The sequence below is a fragment of the Podarcis pityusensis genome (genome assembly GCF_964106645.2).
Source record: "Podarcis pityusensis genome assembly, chromosome: 8".
NCBI lineage: Eukaryota > Metazoa > Chordata > Lepidosauria > Squamata > Lacertidae > Podarcis > Podarcis pityusensis.
Window position 1 is genome coordinate 31,292,434 of NC_138033.1, and position 23,967 is coordinate 31,316,400.

General features: G+C 44.2%; 1 protein-coding gene across 5 annotated transcripts in view; it reads right to left on the reverse strand.

Moving 5' to 3' along the window:
- The window catches only part of ADGRB2 (adhesion G protein-coupled receptor B2), a 238,809-nt gene that overhangs the window by 61,641 nt on the left and 153,201 nt on the right, over positions 1-23,967 (reverse strand). For all 5 annotated transcript variants that reach the window (XM_081019589.1, XM_081019591.1, XM_081019592.1 and 2 more), the window contains exons 5-6: positions 8,396-8,560; positions 1,424-1,588 (exon numbers count right to left, since the gene is read on the reverse strand). In XM_081019589.1, the coding sequence (XP_080875715.1) occupies positions 1,424-1,588; positions 8,396-8,560 (330 nt within the window). The remainder of the gene's footprint in view (positions 1-1,423; positions 1,589-8,395; positions 8,561-23,967) is intronic.

The window sequence follows — 23,967 nt, forward strand, 5'->3', positions numbered from 1 at the left end:
GATGTTGTTGGATCAGACCAAAGGCCTATCTAGTCTAGCAACCAGATGCCCCCTGGGAAAGTTGAATTTTCCAACTTTCAAATTGCAAAAATGAGGGATGCTAAAAAGCTGTAACATGACTTGTGAATTCGAAAGATATTTTGGTTAAATTAATAGAATTTAGTTTTGCTTGGTAAGTAAATGTGTGTACAATAGAAACCATTAAAACGATTGCCAATTACTTGCAGTTGTTATTGTTAAACAACCAGGAGTTAGATAACCTCCTTTTCAATCAGCATTTTAGTGTTCATTTCTCCTCATATACACATTTTTTCATGCAATTATGCCTAACAGAATGTTTCTTCACTTATATATGCAGTTCTATGCACATTTCACCCCAGTATATGCATTTTTGCATACATAACTTGGGTGGTGAGCTACATTGCAAAATTCGAAGACCTGTGAATTCCAAACGGTGGTTGTGTTTTGGTTTGCATATTGTTTCAGAAAGCTGTATTAGGTAGGTTTGCCTTTCAGTGGGAACTCAGCTGAATCCATAGTTGATGAAATGTGAACAGGCTGATGTATGAGTGGATGGTTCGCTCAGCATAGCAGGTGTATGTATGTATCAAGTGAGAAAAGCCACAATTTTTTTTGAGGAATGCATGCATGCATTTTGATAGACTTTTTGGATAAGAGAGTTTGCTGTACTTAAGAAAAAAAACAACCAGACTGTCAGAAGCAGGAATGGAGAGCATATTTGAACCCTTGACCTTCTGGGACTTGCTCTATTGACCAGATAGAAGCCAAAAACCATGATCCTAGAATTCATATCAGATCCTGTAGATCTAGGGCCTTCATAATGTCTGTCAATCACAAAACATGAATGTCTTGTCTCTTTATTACCTTCTCTTCCTTAGCAGCCTGGGCCCACACAGTCCTAGGTGGCTCACTAGGTTAATTCATCTTCCCAGAAACCCTGATATAGTAAGGTTACCAGATTTTTTTCAATGAATCTGGGGCCACTTTTCAACTTCAGTCGGAATGGGTGGATTTTGTCAGGGGACTGATTTGTAAATCAGGGGACGTCTGGTAACCTTATAATATAGAGCTGTGGGGAGGGGTTGGGGGAAGGGAACTGAGAGATGGGCAACACAAACCAATTGGAGAGGTGATTTGCAAAGATACAAATTGCAGATGGGCAGCACACCCTGTTAGGGGTGGTGGGTGGGCAGAAAAAGTGAAGGACCAATAGAAGGATAGGCTGCTCACATGACACAATGAGGCTGAGTCCTTTTAGTATGAATGAATGAATGAATGAATGAATGAATGAATCCTTTTGTTAGAGGAAAGGCGAGGACCTCTTGTCACTTTCCAGAATAAACTGGGATGTCTGGTGGAGCGCTGCTTGGGAAGGACTCGGCCAGGCGGCAAGGCCAGTTACCTGGGCATTTCTTCTCGTTGCATGTCTTGACTTCCTCCCCACTGCCCTCGCATGGGTAGCCTTGCACGCCCGTCCCCTGGCACATGCGGAAGCGCCTCTGCCAGCCCGTATCGCACGTCTTGGAGCACAAACTCCAGTGGTTCCATGGACCCCACTTGCTATCAGCTTCAGTTCAGGGGAGCAGAAAGGAAGAATTAGTAGACCTTTCTAAACCATCTCTCTCACTCGCTCACACACCCTCCCAATTTAGAGTCATATTAGCTGGAGGACTTGACAGAATGGCAAGGAGATAGAAGAAGTCCTTCTTTATCATTGGGATGCAACTGTGCCGGCTGATAATTACTTTAATCAAATATTCCACAGATGATTAAACGCATTTATCAATAATTCAGATCTCATTTAAGCTAAAATGCCCCTCTCCCCTTCCCAACCAGGCCATGACCGCAAGGGTGCCCTTTAACAAATGGGATTCATTTTCATTCTTCAGGAGGCAAGTTTCTTTCAAGGTTCTGAATCCTGCAGATTTCAACCAGCTTGAGTAGCAGGGTTTAACGTGCCTTGCTACCAAATGCAGGAAGAGACAACACCACATCAAGAACCGAAACCCACCTCAAACCAACAAGCAGACAGCTGGCCAGATCTGGATCCAGGTTTCCCACATTCAAAGCCAGCACAAAAGCCTCCAATTTCCCAAATTTCTGTTGATAGCAGAGGCACACTTTCCTTGAATTAAAACTGGAAGCACACTTCATCATCTACTACCAAAAAGGCTGTGCAAGAATTGCCCATCCTTGGAGGAGTGGAGCCACACCTTAGTTTCTGTGTGAGTCCTTGCTCTAGGCATGGATCCTCTGAGAGATCATTGCCTCTTGACTGAATGGCCCAGAATCTCCTGCCTCCCCTGGAGACTGATTGCTCTGGCCTTGCCTTCTTCCAGTGACTCACTCAGAGAAACAGTGGGAGGCCTCTTCCACAGGTGGGTAATTCTATTGCCTCTCTGCATCAGGGATGATCCAATATTACCTAATATAGAGGTGCAGTAGATTGCTCACGTATGACAGAGGCAGATTGGAAGAAAGCTAGGCTGGCACAGGAAACCCTTCAGAGACACAGTGGGCAGATTCATTTATGGGTATATACTTTGGGCATGGAGGAGCCTTTTCTCATTATTGCAGGGGTTGCCAACCTTTTTGAGCCAGTGGGGGCATTTAAAGTATCATGATAAAGTATCACACAATAGCTCTCATGGAGCGTTGGCATTACACAAAATGACTGCCGTGTCCAAAGAGCAGAAAAGGAGACAGGACCAAAGTTTTTTTTTTCTAATGAGCAGCTAGACACGTTTTGTGCAATGTCAAAAAAGGGTTCAGGGTGAAATATGATTTTGCACAGTTGAGTATATGGGATTTAACAAGGAGTTGGGTAGATTCTAAAAAAGGTAGATGAGAAAAGATAAAAAGAAACAGAAAATGAAGATGTATGCTGGTTCCTTTCAAATCTTCATAACCTTGTCTCAATCGTGTATTATGGGACCAATTACTTGACTAGTCAAACACATTTATTGACCCATATTGAACTTTACTTAAACAATATATATAGATATAAAATCATTATATATCACCACAAAACAAACACAGAACAAAAGATCACAGAGTTGTGTCATTGGGCCCCCTTTCACATTATGCTGAGTATGATTCTATGTTAAAATTTATTTTGATTCAAGATGGCCAAATTGTCTAGGACTGGAGGATGTGAGTAGTTTTGCTCTGGGGGGAAAAAACACCACACCCTTAAACATAGCTACAAAATTTGTGTTGGTAGCACTGGCGGAGGAAGAGGGTGCAGTGGGTGTGACCCACCCCAGGTGTCATCCCTGAGGGGGGTGACCTCGCCACCCTGCCCCCCCAGGATGCTCGCCCTGCCCCCGGGTGTACAGCATGTGCACCGCTCCGGGTGCTGGAGCAGCTAGCTCCGCTTCTGGTTGGTAGGTGGTGTATGATGCACAATCACTGCAGTGGGTGATGGTGGTGAATTGTTGGGTGCCACCAGGAAGTGCTGCATGGGAGCTGCTTTTGCACCAACAGCCTTAGTTGGATATTTCTTCATTCTTGTACAAAGTGCTAACACAACAGTCTTGGCAAAAGGAAGTTTTATGTTGAAAGCATATACAGAATATTGGCATCTGGGGTGGTTGAATTGAATGCAACGGTTAAAAGAAAGCAGTATAACCAATTTCCTTCCTTTGTCTCTATCTAAACACCCCTACAGACACAAACTATGTGTTTGTCTCAGCCAGCAAGAAACTATTTTCTAGGGGAAAGTGGTGTAAATCAGTATTCAGCAAACTGTGGTCCCAAAACTGTCTCCATCTGCTGCAGTTCTCCTCAGGCCTTGACGTGACTCCTTGCTGCTTGCTCTTTCAGCAGAACTTAAACCTGGTAGCACAGCTAGTTCTCTATATTTCAACAGGAAGCTTGGCAAGTCCTGCCAGTCTCACATAATCAGACTTGTAGGGTTGGAAGGAACTCAAAGGGTCATTTAGTCCACCCTCCTTCAATACAGAAATCAGAGCTAAAGAATGTCCTTTCAGCTCTTTGTGGAGGCTCCTTGTTCTTCTTTCTCTAACCCCTCCATTTTCTATTGCTGATCGTAACAGTAGATGCAACAGAGGACAGGCCCTGTCCTATGGGTCACACAACAGTTCCTAAGATCCCTGGAGCTTTGTTTCTGTTTGACAGTATTTTGTTCTTCCCCTGCCATGGAAAACTAATCCTTGAAGATGACTCATCTCTAATGCTAAAGACTTCTGTAAAGTTCATTTCACCTTAGAGACTCCCAGACTGACACAAGAAGGCCCTCTCCCTTCCTCTGCCAGGCCCCACAGACTGCAAGGCTTTACAGGATGGAATAGGTAGGGCAAGAAGCACAAGGCAAACTGAAGCCCCAGACAGACTCAAGGACAGACAGATACATTGATATTAATAGGTTTGTGTCCTGGGCCTTATTCCAGACAGTGTTGAAAATAATACATGGGTTAGAGGTAGCAACTTTTTGTCTTTGAGCAGCCATTTTGTGAAGGTGCTCCATTAACCCTCAGTACCGAATCTCCATCATATTTTACAGCTGTTTTGTAATAGGAGGCAAATTCAAGTCATTTCTGGTGAGAGCACAGTTTCAGTTATGCTTTGTGGGGAAAGGGAATCAATACAGGTTAAGGAAGGGAGATAATATCTTCCTCAAAATAACTGGAGTAGGGATTCTTTTCAAGGCACCTCTGTTTTCTTGCTCCCTCACTATCTTTTTCATTTCCCCAAATTTCCTGTTTGTCCTCTGTTCTCTGTTATTTATTCTTCTTGTCTCTTTCTCTGTAGATTCTTATGTTCTCTTCCCTCTTTTGCGTTATTATTTCTTTCAGTTACAGAAAGTTTGTCAGTGGGAAGTGTTCTGCCTGCTTATGCAGTGGGGTGGGGGGAGCTTAGAATAAACCTTGGAGAAGACCACAGGATGGTATGCAAACGTGCCCCTCTGTGGCCACCCCATTAATGGAGGGAGAGGCTCTAACATTCATGTTTGCTCATGGAGAGAAGCTCTTTGCACCACTCATCTGCTCAGAATGGAAGGATGCACATCCAGTACAATGTGGACATGTTCAATGGAGGAGAGGCTGAGCCAGTGCAAACAGGAACTGAGCAGGAAAAGCAAACAGTCTCTGGTTCATTGTGAATTTTTGAGAGGGTATTTACTGATACCTTTATGCAGGTAGCATAGAAGGCACCGGGGGGGGGGCACACTGTTGAGCCTCGCAAATGCATTTATCAGGGACACAATAACAGCTCTCGTCTGGCACAGTTGGGGAACGATTGCTCCAGCCTCCTCTACACGGCACCAGCTTGTCTTTCCTTCTGCGTTTAAATCCCATCTCCTCTGTCAGTGCTATTGCCCTTTTCCTAGGCATTTCAGGATTCAGGTGTGGCCCCCCTCCAATGGAGAGACAAACTCCTAGCACACAGCCTGATAGCACATCATGTTCTGTATGTTCAATGAGTTTTGTTTCATTTTTTAAAAAGGAAGAACGCTTGAACTTGGCAAGCCCACCCCACGCTCATGCCTGCAGTAGGCAGAATAAGGCTTTCACCACTGGAGCTTGCTGTCAATCCCTGATTCTCTGTATTTAAAACTATGCTTGAGCCTATCTGGGCTGGGCAAAAGTTTTGCTCCCAGAGCCAGCCCACTGGCAATTCCTCCATGAGCCAACCAAACCACCCACCTCAACTGGGTTCCTGTCTTTCTGCATACTGAGATCCTCTTTGGGGCCATCTTTAAAGGTCAGCATGAGAAACTGTGCCCAATAGATACAGCTGGGGCTCAAGGTCACAAAGAAGCAACGTATAGATAGCAGCACCCATGATACTGTTTTACTCTTTTTGGTCCGCCTGTCCATCCAAGATGCTGTTATGCAGCATTTAAATGCCAAGAGCTTTTTGTCCAGTGAAACCGTTTTGCTTAAAGGCTGAGCCAGTATGAGCAGGAAAGGCAATGTTGAAATTCAAAGGCATAGCAGAACCATTATGCAGAGAGCTTCTCATACTTCTTCATTTCAAAGCCCACCTTTCCCCCAAGGAGGTCAAGACAGTGTAAATGGTTCCGTCCAGCCACCATTTTATTATCACAACAACCAGCAGTGTGCGCTAGCCAACCCATTTCTTGAACTGTAATGAAAATTGCAGTAAATCGGCCATAGGATTGATCTCATAGATAGCAAGTCAGAATTAGATCAGGGAGGTCAGAGTTCAAGTGTCACTTCTGTCATATTTACTATGTGAACTATTGCAAACTATGAACATCCCAGAGTCTGAAGCAGGTTTGCAAATTTAAAAACCAATGAATAAGAACAGAGATTGCTTTGGTCACCTGCAAAAAGAAGAAGCCCCAGTCCTGTTTGCTAGGGCTAGGGATGGAAGGATCAGTCAATATTGGTTGACTCAGTTTCTCATTTTTCTTATCTTAAATTCAATTCTCCTCATTTCAGCAGCAGTTTGCAAATTTTGTTTTAAATCCTCATGAAAATTCTTCAGTGTTTTTGTACAAATTTCTCCCAATAAGCTCATGTGGTATGCAGTTTTGACTAACGTACACATTTTTGCAAGCGATTTATAATAATATAATGTATTTTTGTATGTTATTTTCACTAATATATTTCTTTTTAGGCACACTTCCCCCAATATATGTATTTTTTGTAAACACTGCTTGGTTGGGGAACTGCATCACAAAATTAGGAAAGGTGTGAATTTGGGACGAAAATTAGGACGATGGTGTTTTGGTTCTCATATTGTTTTGGAAAGAGTGAGTTTGATAGATTCACCTTTAAATGTGAGTTTTATAGAATTTCTCCTCGGCCACTAGCTGCGGCTGATGGCAGTTGTACTCCAAAACATCTGGAGGGAACCAACTTGGCATAGGCTGGCTTCAGAGATCTCATGACCCTACAACCAGTCCTGGACGCAGCTACTTGTTGATTTCAGGTCTCCATCACTGGCTGTCACTCCTCAATAAAAACTGGCAAATGAAAATTGATGCCAGAGGGGGAAGAGGAGGCAGAAGCCGGAGGCCATCTGTCACTGCCGCTGGATGACTGGCATCTCCGAACCCGCCGTATTAAGAGCAGCGGCTTTATGGAGAGCAGCTGTCGCTCCAGACAGATTGGCAGAGCACGGGGCTGATGTCAAAGGCCTGCCCTGCCAAGCTTGAGCTTGTGGAACTCAGACGAGGAGCTGGGTGGGAGCAATCCCAAGGTCTGCATCACAGTAGCAAGACAGGACTTTAAAGCCAGAGAGCTGCACCTCTTGCTCAAGGGAAGAGCCCAGACCGAGAAGCACCCTCTTTTCTCTTCCTGTTTGTCCTTGGTCATCATCAGAGGCCTTTCATCAGGTGTCCCTGACTTCTGAAATGAGGAAGCTGGTAACTAAAGAGAGGCCTTTCCAGTTGTGGGATACTCCCCGCAGCAAAGCTCATCTACGCCACCTCTGACGCCTTCCTGGAAATCTTGTTATCTTCGCCACTGGCACAGCATGTAAATGTTAGCTCGGTTTTGCTGGATTGGCTGTGGTTCCCCTGCCCCCTGCTGTTTTAACTTGGTTGTTTTAACTATATTGCTGTTATTTTGTTTTATAAATTGCTTCGTGATTGTTTTAAAGATTTTCATTTGATGGAAAGCCAACCTGAGAGCTAAGTTGATGTGCACACAATGATCACAGGGTGGTTTTCCTTTTTAAAAAAGAAAGAATAAATATTCCCCTATCCCCTGACTATGGGCAGCCGAACCCGAAATGAGACTCGGACAATTTGTGCTTCAGACTGTGGTCCCTGGAGGTCTGTGATGATCAAAGCTGGAGGCTTGGGCTTGAGTTATTTAGAGATAATTGTTCCTTATTTGCTGCACTGATAAAACCACTAACTCTGTCAGGAGAAACTGTACGCAGGGTGGTGAATTGTAATGAAAATGTTTGAGGCTAAAGCAGCTATAGCCTATGGTGCAGCAGGCAGGGGCTCTGCTTACCAGACAAAGGAGGAGACCAGGCTCAGCCACTCTAGAGACTTACCAATTGCAGGTGCTGACTGTTTCTACCTGGAGGGGACGCCAAGGCCTTAGTGCACACACTCTTAGGTGACATACAAGCACCAGAGGCCTCCACTTGTCTCACTCTGTAGCTTCCTAGGGAAATGACTTTCTAGAAGTCTTTGGAAGAGTTACCTGTGGTAGCTTGACCTGCCTACTCTCCTGGGAACTGGCTGCAAAAGACCCAAGCTGTGCCCACAAGCCACAACCACACCCAAGCTAGCCACGTCCATCACTAGCATGCTGGGGATTCTCACTTAGATGTGGCGACTGGCTCTGCAGTCCCTCTGGAGCAACAACTGCAACCTTCCCCTGTCTGCTTGCCACCTGCATATGGAGACTCATGGGTTCCCTACCTGGACATTCGGGGTTGTAGCACTCCCTGGCGTCGGCATGAGCCCCTCGGCACTCTGCCCAGCCGTGAGCTGAGACGCTGCATTTGCGGGTGCGCTGCTGAGTCCCGTTGGAACACGACACCGAGCAGCGGCTCCAGGATCCCCAGTCCAGCCACTGGCCTTCCACTATTAGAGAAAAACACAGGGAAAAGCTCAATTAGTGCATGAGGAGGTTGCACAAGGAAATGCCCCATGAAGATCTCCCTCTGTCTCTTTTTTGGCACCTAACCAGTCCTTGTCAGCTTCTCATCCACCTCCTCTAAGGCAGGATCTTCCAACCCACATTTGCCCCATACATTAAACTCTCTTCTAGCTTAACCTTCAGTATTAGTATAAGAATCTCCATCCCACGGCAGCTCACAGGGCCAGCTCCAATTGATAACTGGCCAGCTCTCCCGCCTACCCACCATGCAGATCACCTCTGGCCAGGATCACTAGGATTTGGGAAAATAAATCAGCTAACAAATCCCACCCACCCAGTCTACCATAGTGGAAGGGCTTCTGGAACAAGAGTAAAGAGGGAGCAGCAGCTGGGTACTGGAAGCATAAGCAGATGGTGGGGTCGGTGGACACGGCCTTGAGGTTCTGGGCCCAAGGAGCCATCTACCAGCTAAGAGCATGAGAAGAGCCCTGGTGGATCAAGCCAAAGGCCCATCTCGCCCAGCATTCCACAGGTATCAACTAGATGCCTCTGGAAATCCTGCAAGCTGGACTTGTGGTCCCCAGAAACCACTATTCAGAGGTTTGTTGCCTCTAACAATGGATGCAGAACAGAGACCTTGTGATTCATAGTCACTGATAGCCCCGTCCTCCATGAATTTGTGTTATCCTGCTCTGAAGGTTTAGCATGACTAAACTCTCCCCAGCATGAGCTGATGGCAGGATGGTTGGAAGGCGGAGAGATGCTTTTTGATGCTGGTGTTTCTTTGGAGTTTCTTTGGATTTGTCTAGTCTAATCCTTTTTTAAAAAACTTCTGTAAATTTTATTGCTTTAACTTTACTGAGCCTGTAATCTTTTGAGTGTTATCTTCTTGTGCATCCCTTTGGTAGCTTTCAGTTGTGAAGCTGTTTATAAATCTGCAAATGAAATAAATATGCAGTACATAAAAGCCATCCAAGCTGATGACCATCATCACTACACCCGGTGGAAGCCCATTTGCTAGAAGTCTCTTCCCACAAGGAACAGCTCAGCAACACCACTGAGATGGCTCCAATCAGTAAGCTCCGTCCTGCACCACATGCAGGGCAGGGAAGAAATGAATGGTGACTCTAAAGGCCGAAGGATATAAATAGACAAAAATATGGTGCTTGTGTATCTAGACTCGAAGGCTCGACATATACATGGACCACATTTGCTTGTAATAATAAGTCAGGGTGCATTCCTGCTTTGCTCCTCCCTTGGTGCAAGTGGGAGATTCACAACTGAGCTTGGCTTCCCATTGCATCCTAACCATCCTTTGAGGGAGGCAGGCAAAGACAACTTCAGAGTCTTTTCCAGTCCTACTGTTCCCTCCCATGCACATGACCATTCGCCTTGTGGGAAGGGAGAAGAGAGCAAGGGAGGCAAGTAGGGAAAATAAAACCAGGACCTGCTTCAGTTGGTCACCACCACGGGGTCACCTTTGGGTTCAAAACTATGTATTTGTTTTAGCGAGTTTAAAATAAAATCACCTTAAGTACCTGAGCAGAAAGGCAGTATATAAATTTAAACAACCAATCACCAGGGATTGTGGTTTCTTGTTCCCTAACAAGCCATGATCTCTAACCAGCTTTAAGCCATAGTTTGTTGAGCCCTTACAGAGCACGAGTTGTTAGGAAGCAACAAACCGCAGTCCTTGGTTCAGGCAGAAAGGGAAGAGAAGGCTTCACCCTGGTTTGTTTATCCAGGGAGGGAACAAGGTGGAAACAACTGGGCAGTCAGCAGCAGGCTACTCATTTCTGGTAAACCATGATAAATCAGAAACCCTCAGTGCCCCACCCTCTTCTCCATCCTTGCTGGCTCTGCTTCCCCCGCCCCCACCTGTCTGTGGTTCAGCATGACTTGGAGGCTTAATACAGAATGTCAAAAGTGGCTCTGTTGAGATGGTGACCTCATTGGCCATCTTAAGGCTCCAGCCAATGCCAAGCATCAGCCAAGACAGAGATATGGCAGAGGCAGGGGTCAGTGACACCTCTGTTCAGCTTTGGCTTCTTGGTCTGATGCTGGATGAGCCACTGGGTGTGTTACTGCCCTTGCTAAAGTGCTTCCCTTCCTGCCTCCTTTGCCTTGCCCTTTCCACTGCAGACCACATCTCCAGTCTGGGACTCCTCACTCCTTGGCATCTAATCAGCTAGCCAAGTGCAGCTTTGGGCAAGGGCCATAGTGCAGCATGCTAGAACACATGCTTTGTGTGCAGAAGGTCTCAGGTTCAATCCCTGCCATCTCCAGATAGGGCTAGGAATGGAGATGTTCCATCAGAAACCTTGGAGAGCTGCTGCCAGTAAGTGTAGGCAATGCTGAGCTAGATGGACCAGTGGTATAAAGCACTGTCTAGGAGCCACAGCTCAGTGGCAGAGCATTTGTTCTGCACAAAGGTCCTAGGTCCAATCCTTGGAATCTCCAAAGAGGGTTGGGAAAGGTCCCTGTCTGAAACCCTGGAGAGCTGCTGCCAGTCAGTGCAGACAATACTGAGCTAGATGGACCACAGGTTTGACACTGAATAAGGCAGCTTCCTATGTTCCTGAAAATTACCCACTGCTTCCAAGGTCTGGTCCTGCCAACAGCCAGAGACCCTGCAGTGTCTGACACATGGATATAATTGCAAAAATCCTCACTTAGCACAGAAGGTTGACAGAGGTCATGTACGAAATCAGTCATTAAGAAGGCCCCTTTGCCCAATGAACCAATCAAACAAGGAAGGCTTTGTTTCCAACAGGGCTGCATGACACCAGACACTCTTCTCCTTCCCATTTTTGTGGCCCCAGGCACTAGGCAGCTCACAAAAATTGGATGGTGAGCCGTGTATGGCCAGAGGGGCTCCCTATTGTACAAGCCTGGCCGACAGTCTTGCTCTGAAAAGCACACAAAACCCGAAGGACAGGAGCAGCGTGGAGAGGAGGAAAAACAAAAGCATGCGGGAAGCAGCCCTCTTGGTTTCTCTGAAGAGATTTATGGCAACCAGTGAGAGTCGCAGCCTCCTTAGTGGAACTACAGACAGGCTGTGATCTGACGCTACTTGGTTCTGCTTAGAACGCAAAACACCTTCTTCTGTAATGCTAAAATACCCAACAAGCTATATTTCAGAACAATCAGTACTGAAATGCACAGCTGGATCTAATTCCATTTGGCATTCACATTTAAAAATACAAAGACCCCCTGCCATTAATGCAAAGCCACAGTTGTTTTAACCATAGTTTTTCAACAAACCACAGATCACCTCACAGATGAAAAAAGAAAACATGGTTTGTTTCCTCTAAACTTGGGTTGTTTTCCAGCTGCTCTTGCCTTGTGCTTTTGTAGCTTGATGAGAGTGTGGGGTGAACAAACCATGGCTGTTGGGTTTGGAAAGACTGCCAAACAATAGTTAAAACAAGCCACAATTTGTAAGCCAACAACAAACCACAGTTAGGCTAAAGAAAACAATGGTTTGCCCAGTGCAATGTAGTGGCTAGAGTTTTTGGACTAGGACTTGGGAGACCAAGGTTCAAATCCTCAGCCATGAAGCTCATTGAGAGATCTTGGACTAGTCATCATCTTTCAATCCAACCTACCTCGCAGGGTTGTTGTTCTCCACCTTGGAGAACAGCTGGGATATAAAAGTAATAACAGAATAAATACATTTAAAACGGGTGAAGCATGCTTTTAGATCAAAGGCATACAAACCAGATTTTGCCTTGGAGGGTGGATGAATCGAGACTGATGAGCAGGCTAAGGTAGTTTTCTTTTTAAACAATTTTTTTAGTGTGTGTTAATTGTACTCCAAATGCTCTTAAACTGTTGATTAATTATTTGTCACTTTATATCTTAAAGGTCTTAGGACACCTTTGCGTTTTTATTTCAAATATTTTTTTGTTGTTGCTTCAAAGTAGTAGTGAAAGTTACTGGAAGTCTGATTTCTGAGTGCAAAGGTCTTTGAGCCAGCTGGGGGAGAAGTTTGTTTGTGTTCTGTGCTAGTGATGGAAGCTGCAGGCATCAAGTGAAAGCCTGAGCTTCCCTGGGGAGCTAACTCTTTATTCTTTTATTTCCACTACCTGATAAAAGCAGCGGGAGGAAGCATTATAGCCAGGAGGGTCTTTAATTCACTTAGACATCCTACTTCCTGACACTGCCTACCACTAATAGTCCGAAGATTTCATAAAGCATGCGTGTATGTGCTGGACAGAGATTGGGGGAAGGATGGCAAATCTAAGTCAATTCCATACATCAGAAGAGAGATCCCTACTGTACTGGCTCCAGCTAGAGGGTGGAAAGAACAACGTCTATTTTATCCCCACTCCTTGACCTGTCTTTTTCACTCAAGTGGCACTCCAGTGATTCTGTTCAAAGGCACAGCCCCTCCTTTGTTTACTCTCCCAGGAATGAGACCTTTTTCTGTGGCCAAGTCTAATTCAGGGCTTGGTGTGAACATCAGTATGTGGCGAAACGTTTCTTGGATTATACCATGTGAGAGTTTCAAACCTTTGACTACTCTGTTGTGGGGGGTGGGCAGTGGAAAGAAACCTACTTCCTTCTAGGAGAAAGACAGCTCTTCAGGTGAAAGGACTTACACTCCTTTTCTATGGGAACAAATTGGTTACGTTTAGACTTAATGCTAAGCTACGGTTTCTAATGAGTAACCACAGTTAGTTGGAAACAGAAGTAAAAGCTTCCAGTTTTCACATTGGAAGCTTTCAGTTTTGTTTTCCAACTAGCAGAAGCCATGGTTTTCACTATGGTTTAAGAAAACAAGCCACCTTCAAACTGTGGTTAGTGCTAACCATAGTTTAGGGTAAGGCCAGTATGTGTGTGTTTCTGTGTGGTTGCAGCATTCAGCAATGCAGTTTTCCTCTCACCCAGGAGGAATTTTAGCCCCAAAGACCATTTCCGAGGAAAAGGCTACCACAAGCTGATTTTCCCTCTCACACTCCCCACTTCATGTTGAAAAAAATCACAAATTACCTAGGCCCTGAAAGGCTAAAAAACAACTTCAACCCCCAGACCATGTTAGTGATATCAGAAGACCATTTTATCATGCTTAGAAATGATTATGTGACTCTGTCTAGTCAAGGGGCAGAGGACTTGAAGCTCACCTGAGGTTGTAGGACTCCAACTCCCATAAACCCTAGCCATTATCATGAATGGTCAGGGGTGATGGAAGTTGTAGTTCAGCAATATCTAATAAGCCAAAGGTTTGTGACCTCTGATCTATTAGTACAGACTAGAGACAAAAGATTACTTATCTTTTGGGAAAGTAGGAAAACCTTGGCAGGGGTGAAGGAAGGGAGGGGGGAATCCAAGGAGCTAATTACTAACCAGGGCAGAGAGCGATATTGCAGGATTTATTCTGCACCTCAGGCCCCTTGCAGGCCTTTCCGCCGTGCTGTGGAGCAACGCATTGCCGCATTCTGGTCCGCGACCCTTGCCCACAAGTCATCGAGCACAGACTCCAGGGGGACCAATCCTCCCATAGGCCGTGAACTGCAACACAGCACACAGCAATCATGGCTGGGCCTCCATTTCAGCCAGGGAGGGGAAAGGCATGGGCTTGGGAGTAGCAGGGCAGGAAAGGCGTATCGGGGGTACAAGGAAGGTTTGCACAGGGTCAGTGGAGGAAAAATGAAACAGAAAAAAGGAGTAGTGCTTCGCCCTATCTTCTGAGGATAGAACGCAAAGCAACTGGTCTGAGACACGGGGTGCAGAGGTACAGGCACATCACTATGAGTAACTTTCTACTTATAAGGCTTAATATTATGAAGATCTTTCTGCTTATATATCATTGCAAGAAAGGGCTGGTGAATTAGATGATCTGACAAATCCCATTCAATGCTGGTGTCTTGTTTTGTTTTTGCTTTTTTGAACCCATTAAAGTGAATACCCAAAATGTTGCCTGAGGGAATTCAGGAGTGGATTCAACCAGGAACCCCAAGTTCAATTCCCAACATCTCCACACTGGGCTGGGAAAGACCCCTGACTGAAACCCTAGAATGCCAATACTTGGTTGTATAAACCAATGGTGTGACTGGGTAAAAAGGAAGTTATCTTTTCCCTAAGGCAACAACCCAACTCTGGCCAAAGGAAGGACTGCAAAGAGACAACGTACACCAGCCAAGGAAGCCTCTCATTCAGCCAGAGTGCACCATGTGACATTGCTTGACCTTATAAAAGCTGCCAGATCAAACTAATTTATCGGCTTGGGCAAATAGAGTTCAAAGCTGCTCCAGTGTTCCTGTGTGAGACTGTTTTCCAGCCCTCTCCCTGGATCTCTAACCATTTCAAGAAATGCTTCTCATCTTAAATGTATCCATGGAATATCCAAACTGTATGAAGTTTCAATGCTAGTCAGTCCTAGTTGACAAGGTCCAGTTGATCAGAGCCCATATTTGCTAGTCTGTCTACTGAGTTTCTCTAGCAAGTCTATCCAGATGGGAGATGTGGCCAAGGTAACATCATTCTCTGTGGCAGCTCCTAAGTTGTGGAATTCCCATCCCCACAAAGGTGTGCTTGACACCTTCATTGCTTCATTGTGCAGCTTTTGTCACATATGGAAGATACACCTCTTGACTTCCGGGGTGGCGCCATCGGTAATGGCGGACTCCCTCTGATCCGGAGGGACTGGCTCCATGGAAAACGGGTCTGTTCCACTACGGCGAAGCGGGGACCCTTCAAAAAATCACAGGCGGAGGAAGCCTGTGACCATGGGACTCGGCGGGCACCTTTCATGCTCCCCCAATCCGTAAAGGAACCCAACTACGGGCTCCGGAGCGAAGAGGGGCTAGTGGCGCGGTGCTGAGAGTCAACTGCTTCTTCCGTGGAGCGAAGCCACACAGCCGTTGCCAGAGAGCGCTACCTTTTTCCTGGGACAATTTGGTTACAAAAACAACTACCCATGAGCAGATCAAATTTGGACAATTGGATTTTAAACAACGATCTGTGAGTAGAAGGGAAAATTGGATTAGGAAATTCTTCTTAATTGGGCACTGAAGTGGGAAGGTCTAAACAGGAAGTCAGCCTTCCGTTTCTTGTAGATAGATTAAAGCAAAGACATGGCAAACTAGAGTTCAGAAAATCGTTTGTAAAGGATCAACTTTCATCATCTAAAACTACTGAACCCCCTTCGGAAGCAGGAGAAGAGGTGGGATTTTTTCCAGATTGTTTAAACTTGCAGGAGAGAGAGTAAAGAAAAGTAATTTTCCACCATCTTGAACCTGGGAGCGGGGTGTCAGGACAGACGTTTTTGGGAAGTTCATTGACTATAGACAAATGTTTTTGACAGATAGTTAAAAGAAGAGAAACATAGTGATTCCATTGTTCTCTTTCGCATTTTAAAGGAACAAATACTGACAAAATATCTGAAAAAGGAAACTTTGTTGTTAGATCTGCTGTTAAAAAAACAAAAGAAAAAAGATTGATACAAATAGAAGTTCTTCCCCTAGAGGGAGCTTGTGAAACTGTTATTAAACTTGAACTGGGGAGCTTCGCAGCTGCAAACAGATTAAGATCGTGGGAACAGACTTCTGACCTTGCATAACAATGTATTCAGAGGCTCTGGTGCGTGCTTTCTGTAAGACAAGTGCTTTATTGGAACAGTTACATGAGAAGACGGATTTGATGACTGTTGCGATTAGAAATTTTGGACAGGTAGTGGGTATCTATATAGAACCCACCCAGGAATCAACTCAGGAGTGTGCTCTGACAGATCAGATGAGGGAGGAGATTGTTGTTGGACCTCGGGTGGCAGAGATGGAGGGAGCTGTGGCCCAGCAGGAACATGAGTTGTTGGATTTGACAAATGAACTTGGAAAAAGCCAGATTTGGAGAGATAGAGTTTTGTTGGGCTTGGAGATGGGGGGCTGGATAGACCACCCTATGCAGGGATGTCTTGACTTTTCAAGTCTGGCAATGGGCCGTGAGGAGTTTGGGGTTGTGGGGGTCCTCAACTCTGGAGGGACCTTGAAACATGCTTTTAAATACCACATGGAGTTCAGTGTGGACTATGGAAAAGGGGCTGATCTGTCGAGAAGGGACAAAAATACTGTCAAGTTGGAGTTTCCACGAGTGAAAGGACCAGGAGACAAAGTAAAGTACAGGTATAAATATGAAGAAGATCTGTGGAAGGGACATGGAAGAGACTTAAGGGCCTCGGACATAAGATTACCAGGTTAATGAGCTAGATGGATGGGACAGAAAGGACTGACAAAACCCGGGACCAGGAGGAAGAGACGTTGGATGAAGATTGGAAGAAAGTTTTTAAAAAAATTTATTTAGGATTGCTTTGTAAAATTAATGAATATTAGAAAAATGTTGGAACGAAACTATTTGGCTTTAGCAGAAATGTTAAAAATAACTATGCAAGAATATGTTATGGTTATGAGAAATTGGTATAAATAAGATTTAAGTTTTAAGTTTTAGGGTCTTTTATAGTAAGATAAGGTTAAAATAGATTAAGGTAATTTAATGACAATATTATGAAAAATGGGAAGGACTTGCTGTGATAATTAATAACTGGAATACAAAAAGGGGAGGTGTGAGGAGGTCGATGAAATAAGGCCATGACAGTTAAGGATTTAGGAATATTGGATCTGTTTTTAAATGTTTGTGGTTTACTTTTGTTTTTTGGATTTTGATGTGGGTTTTTTTGTTGTTTTTATTGATTTGTATTGTTTGACTGCTGTTTGCTTTTCCCTTGTTTTTTTCTTTTCTTCTTTGTCTATTTGTTTTTTCTGTAACTTTAAAATGCTTAATAAATATCATTTTTTTAAAAAAAAGATACACCTCTTTACCCTGGTTTTTGAAATTTGAGATCTTATGCACCAGGTACGGGGCCCCCTGAGTGCTTCAGCCCCCCCCCCCCCAGCATTCCCTATGAAGGGGTCAGATACCCATTTTTTGTGTCGGGCCATATGCATCCAACATCAGTACGTCCAATGTCAGCACATCCACTGATGTCTGTGTGTGACGTCAGCATGCTACGGTGGCAAGCTGATATCAGGTGCACACGCTGGTGGGCTTGCTGACATTGGGCATGCATGTACATCCATGGCATGCATGACCCTAGGCACCCACAGTCCCGGGTCCAAGCTGGCAGGCCTGCTTGAGATATATAGTGATCCACACTAGCTGTGATTGAAATTTGTTTCAAACTTTTTTTAATCTTGTATTTTACATTGCTGTGACCCACCCCGGGACCTTCTGGTGAAGAGCATGTAATAATAATTCTGATAAATAAGTAAGAGATACCTTGTCTCTATTGTGTGCTAGGAAACATCTTTCCCAAGGCATTTAGTTGCCTAGTGTCAGAAGGCAGAATGCTGAATTATCTGGACTTTCCACCTGCCCACAAATACAGTTTTTATCTTCTGTCGCATTCCCCCAAAGTCAAGTCAGTGCTCCGTCATTTCAAGAGAGCAACAGAATCCCCATTACTGAAAAATAGAATACATTTTGCTTCCCCTCCTTCCTTGTTATGAAAGTACACAGCTACATAAACAGACATCGGAGCTTTATTACGCCCTCCATTCTGCTGTCTAGTCCAGCCTGGGTGGAAAGAGGAACAGACAGGCAGTCAAACTCTGTTCTAAAAAGGGTCGGCATACATCACGAGCACATCCTCTTCTTGATTTAAGCTTTGCAGAGAGCTGGCTAGAAGTGTTCAGTTTTTTAAAATGCAACTGGAATTTATCTGCTCTAAAAGAAACTGCAATCTGAAGTGTTCTACCTTTCAGGGATAACATTGCAAGATTGACAAAAATATAAATTTGGCTTTTTTAAAAAAGCTGGCAAAATTAAATCTTTTTTGAGTATAATTGGGTGAAGCATGACAACAAGAAATGTACCAGAAAATGAACCTCTCTACACTTCTGTAGCAGGCTAGATTGTTGTACAATTAAGCCAATTGTGCATGCAATGTGCAACAATTATCGAGATCTGCATAAATGTATACTACAGTCTGTGCTTTTGAATGGGGACAAGCATGATGTGGAATTAAGGCAGTTGCACATGCAATCCACGACAGATACTCCTGTCTGCATTCATTTATGCTCCAGTTGATACTTATGAATGAATGGGGAGGGTGATGCACAATGGAAATAAGCTCATCCTTTGCATGCAGAAGGTGTCAAGTTCAATCCTTGATGGCATCTCTGGGTAGGCCTGGAAAAGTATAGAATAGCTTTTCCCAAGTTGGTGCCCTCCAGATGTTTTGCACTACCACTCTCATCAGCCCCAGCCAGCACGGCAATAGTCAGGGATGGTGGAGGCTGTAGGGGACATTTAGAGGACACCATGCTGGGGAAGGCTGGTGCAAATAATACTGAGCTACAAGGGCCAGTGTGACTTAAGGCAGCTTCCTGTGTGTATGCAACGAGTGATAATGATTCATATATGCATATATGCTTTTGCTCCTGAATGGACAGTATAATGCCTGCAGTTGGCTGCCACCAGGAGATGGAGGGTTTCACCTGCCTTGCCCCACACGCTTCATAAGGCGATTGCTTTATGGATATTCTGGCTTAACCTATTAGTAAGCTGTACGCTTGCTTAAATGTTAATATATGTTAAACGACTGGTTAATTGTTGATTATTATTGTTGTAAGTTTTTTGGGGGGGAGGGGGAGTTAGGTTGTATGCCTGCATCCCATCTAATTCCTGAATCCAGCAAGGGTTAAAATCTAATGGCAGATTCAATTCTCGAAATAGCCAGGTCAGCTTCTTGCTAATGGTCCTAAGTATGGGTTGTAGGAGGCAAATGGGTCAGCCCACTCCTGATGGGCCCCCTCCCTCACCTGGCTAGAAGCAAGAAAGACAAAATGTAGAGCTGATCGTGTGAGCTGGGCTAGAAGCAGGCTGTAGGCAGAACCATGAGAAGGAAAGCCATTCTGGATTTCTGCTTGGATCCAAGGCTGTGAGGATTGGAGGAGCAAAACCTTCTGGGGTGTTGAGCCCCTCCGTCATAGGCTCAGGTTGTATATATTTGTAAATAAACCACCATAAAGGCACCACAATCTCCGTTGTCCCTCATGCAAAGGAAACTGAACCCTTGGTAAGTGCCTGGAACCCCTGGAATCTTGCACCGCTTGGAGATTGGGGTGGTGTACAACATGATTATTTTAGCAGTTATAAGTCTAATCATGCATTGTTACTGTATTTAGATTTAGATTTTTCTGCAAACCACATTGAACAGAGTTGTACTTTGGGGTAATGTGGTCTATCAATAAACTGGAAATGACAACATTGACAATTGGCAATCACAATCTGGATCTGCTTTTCAAAAAAAAAAAAAAAATGACACATCCACATTTGCTGATGACAAGCCTCTCAAATGTGTAATGCTTCTCATGTAGGGAGGAAGAAATACCTTCCAGGGCAAAGGCACCAGTTTCCCACCCCACCCCTGTTACATAATACCAACATGTGGTTAGAATAATAGAATGAAGGAATCCTGCCCACAGCCATCCCTGGGTGGGTTTGAACTACCAATCCTCTGATCAGCAGCCAGATGCATTGACCCATTGTGCCACTGGCGGGGGCTGGCCAAGAAAGAACGGCTCAGCATCAGTGCCCTGCAGTGGAGGGCTCATGCATGCACACTCTACATGAACAATACTTCATGCTTGGATGCAGAAACGCCTCTGGAGCAACAACATACCAAAATTGCCCACCTGACATTCTAAGAACATAAGAATGTCAACACAGTGGCCAACCAGATGCCTGGGGGAGACCAGCAAGCATGACCTGAGCACTCTCCCTTCCTTTGGTTCCAGCAACTGGTATTCAGAAGCATTGCTGCCTCCTAATATGGCAAGGAGCTTTTGATAGCCCTCTCGTCCATGAATTTGTCTAATCCTCTTTTAAAGCCATCCAGATTGGTAACCATCACTGCTTCCTATGGGAGTGAGTTATGCAGTTTAACTATGCACTGCATAAAGAAATACTTTCTTTTATTTCTCCTGAATTGTCGAACACTCAGCTTCATTGGATGTCCACGATTTGCATGTTATGAGAGAAGGTTCGCCTCCCCTCCTCTACCCACTTTCTCCGTGCCTTGCATAATTTTATAAATTTCTATCATGTCAACTCTTGCTCACCACTCTCTAAAAGATCATTCCAGCAACTGTTCCTGATGGGATCAAGTGAGCTTTGGGCTATGGTGTAATTTTAAAGCACATTCAAAGCACCATCCTCCACTAAGAATTGTAAGCACTGCAGTTTATCCCTCACAGAGTTACAATCCTCCGCAACCCTTAACAAACTGCCCAGAATTATTGGAGGGTGGAAATGTGCTTGGAATGCATACCCAGCCAAAATTTGTGGTCATTTTGATCTATTTTTCCAGTCCCATTTCTGCCTCTTTCCACAAGCTTTCAAAATAGAGGAAAGTAAGTGTAAAAGTTAAGCTGCCATCAGTTGCTACCAAACCCATGTCTCTTGGATGTGAGATCACAGCAGCCATTACAAATAATATGAAAGAGGGAGAAATTTCCCAAGATAATTTGGGTTTTGCCTTGACAGTGGATGAAGATACACAGAAAACTGATTTCCATCATCCAGTTCCTCCCAAGCTCATAACTCTTTGGAGAACACCTGAACAGCTTCCTGGTCAAACTTAATCAATGCTTCATTTATCATTAAATCCATTCACAATATCTTACATTCAGACTTGCAGGTGTTTTAATGATTGAAATTAGGAATGGAGTATGGTACTTCATTTTCTCTTTGCAAAAACCTGGGGAAACTGTCTTTGAAGTCTGCTGCATTTTCCAAAAATTAATATTCAGCTTTGTTAATGTAAGAACTAGCAGATTTTCTTTTTAATTCTGATCTCTCTGCCTTACAAGGAGTTGTGCTGATTAACACTCAAGACAGATATTAATAATTACTGGCTTTTAATATTTTCAAAGGGAGAGAGGACATTGTTTGGTTATACCAGCATACTTTGGGGAAACCTGAGACCTTTTGTGACGTGCAGAAGCCAGTGTAATGGGCTTTTACAAGTAGGGAGTGATAATTGGGCTTGCTTCACATTTCAGTTGTAAGCCTGTCTAATTCACACTTCCCATAACAATATGGAAACCAAAACACAGCTATCTTTTGAAATTTGCACTTCTCTAAATTTTGCAATGCTGTTTCCAACCCCAAAATGTATGTATTAGGGAAAGTATGCATAAAATGCATATATTAGTGAAAACAATGTGCAAAAATGCAGTTTCAGAAATGTATGTGTTAGGCAAAATTGCATACCAAATGTATCAGGAGAAATGTGCAGTAAAATACTGATGGATTTTCATAGGGACTTTTTAAAAAATTACCAAAAACATAGTTTGTTCTTCTGATCTTTTTGTGCATACATCCCACCTTTTTCTTGGATTTGGTTAATTTCATGCCTGAGGAAACAAAGCAGCTACTGGACTACTTTCTAACTTCCGGCTAATCCAACAGCCATTCCAGTGTAAGTTGTTCCTTGCTCCCCCCCCCTCTTTCCCCCCCTAATATGCCTATTGGATGCCTTTTGCTGTTCTGTGTAATTTGCTCCAGAATCTAAATACGCTTTCTGGATTGTTTATCCCTTGAAAGATTCATGAGGTGAAACCTAAAAACAAGATGAGGAATTATCTTTCACCTCCAACAGGCCAACGAGAAATTCAGGGATATGTAGCCTTTGATGAGTTGAGATTAAACAGAGATTAAACAGAATGATGTGGAGGGGGGAAAAGAACTTTTATACAGATATATAAATATTTCTACAATGACCTCCTGAGCTCTCCCAATTCAGCTTTGTTCAGTGTTTTCACGCTGGCGTTAGATTTTTCAAGCAGATAGTGATCCATCATTGATTAGCTGTCATAGGCTCTGAATGCTAATTAATGCATTTCAACTCTTCAACCTCCTTTAAATCAAAGGTACTAAAAGCACCACAGTTTTCCAGGGCATGCAAAAGCCAGCATGACTTGAAAAGAAGAAGGAATCCCAAGGACACTTTCAAAAGCATGCCTAAAGTAAATATTCTTATTCTAAAAAATGAGCATGTCAATTAAGTATGAATGTAGCACCAGAGTTCTGAAACTTGCAACTGCAGCATGTCATGCTAGAGATGGCCACTGACTCTGATGGCTTTAAAAGACAATGAGGCAAAGTAACATTAGAAGAATCTTCTGGATCAGGACAATGGTCCATCTAAGATAGCATCCTGTTCTCACAGCAGACAACCAGATACCAGTGTTAGAAATTGAGATATGAAAGCTAAAAGCTAAATGGCACCTTAAACCTAGGTGATGGGCACAACAACAGAATGTCTAGGCACACTTTCTTTAAAACAAGAATACAAAGCTGAAAATGAACGAACTGCAGATAAAACATTATGTTCATTTTTCACATGGTCTAGTCTTTCCCCTGCCCACCCCCCTAATATTCTAAAGAGGGTCTCTTCTCCAGTCTTCAGAGAGTAACTAGAAGTGGGGAGGCAGAAAAAGGTCTCCTTTCCTTCCACTCTGCAGTTTTAATCTGAAATTTTAGGTGCAGTACTACGCCCAGAGCTCAGAAACTGCTCGCATTAATGAAATTCCCTGTCGCAAAATGTGCCTAGAACAATGGGAGTTTCGGACACTGCCAGATACTTGTGGGAAACCCACAAGCAAGACCTGAGCAAAAGAATATTCTCCCCTCCTGCAGTTTTGAGCAACAGGTATTCAGAAACCCTTCTGCCTCCGTTCATGGAGGCAGAGCATGGCGATCATGTCTAGTAGCCATTGATAGCCTTCTCCTCCAGGAATCTGTACAATCCTCTTTTATAGCCATCCAAACCGGTGGCCATCACTGCCTCCTGGAGTAGCAAGTTCCATAATTCAACTATGTGTTACATGAAGAAACACTTTCTTTTAACTGTTCCAAATCTTCTACTATTCAGCTTCATTGGAGGCAAAACTGGGTGCACCAGGAACTTATCGAGGGAAGAATTTGGATCTGAAGAACTGAAACCTTCCTAGACCCCTGGCATGCCCACCAAAATGAGGGAGGTAGGGATATATCAGCCATGCAGCTGGAATAAGCATTTACCCTCCCAGTGGAAGCAAGGAGAGGGAAATTGTAAAATTTCCACCAGCCGGGAAAAAAGCATTGGAAGGGAAGAGAAGACTCCCACCCTCCCTTCCTGTGCCCTGGCAAGGCTTTTGATATCATTGATATCCCTTTGGCTCTTTCTCAGCCTAGAGGCAGGATGTCTCCCAGCAGCGGGGCTGCTCCTATATTCCTGGGAATGACCCACATTGAACCTCATGGGAATTGCTTCTGAGTCGGCATGTGTAGGACTGCAGTTTTGGTAATGTTTCAGGCGTGTGCGGGATGATGAAAGGCAGTTTCTAAG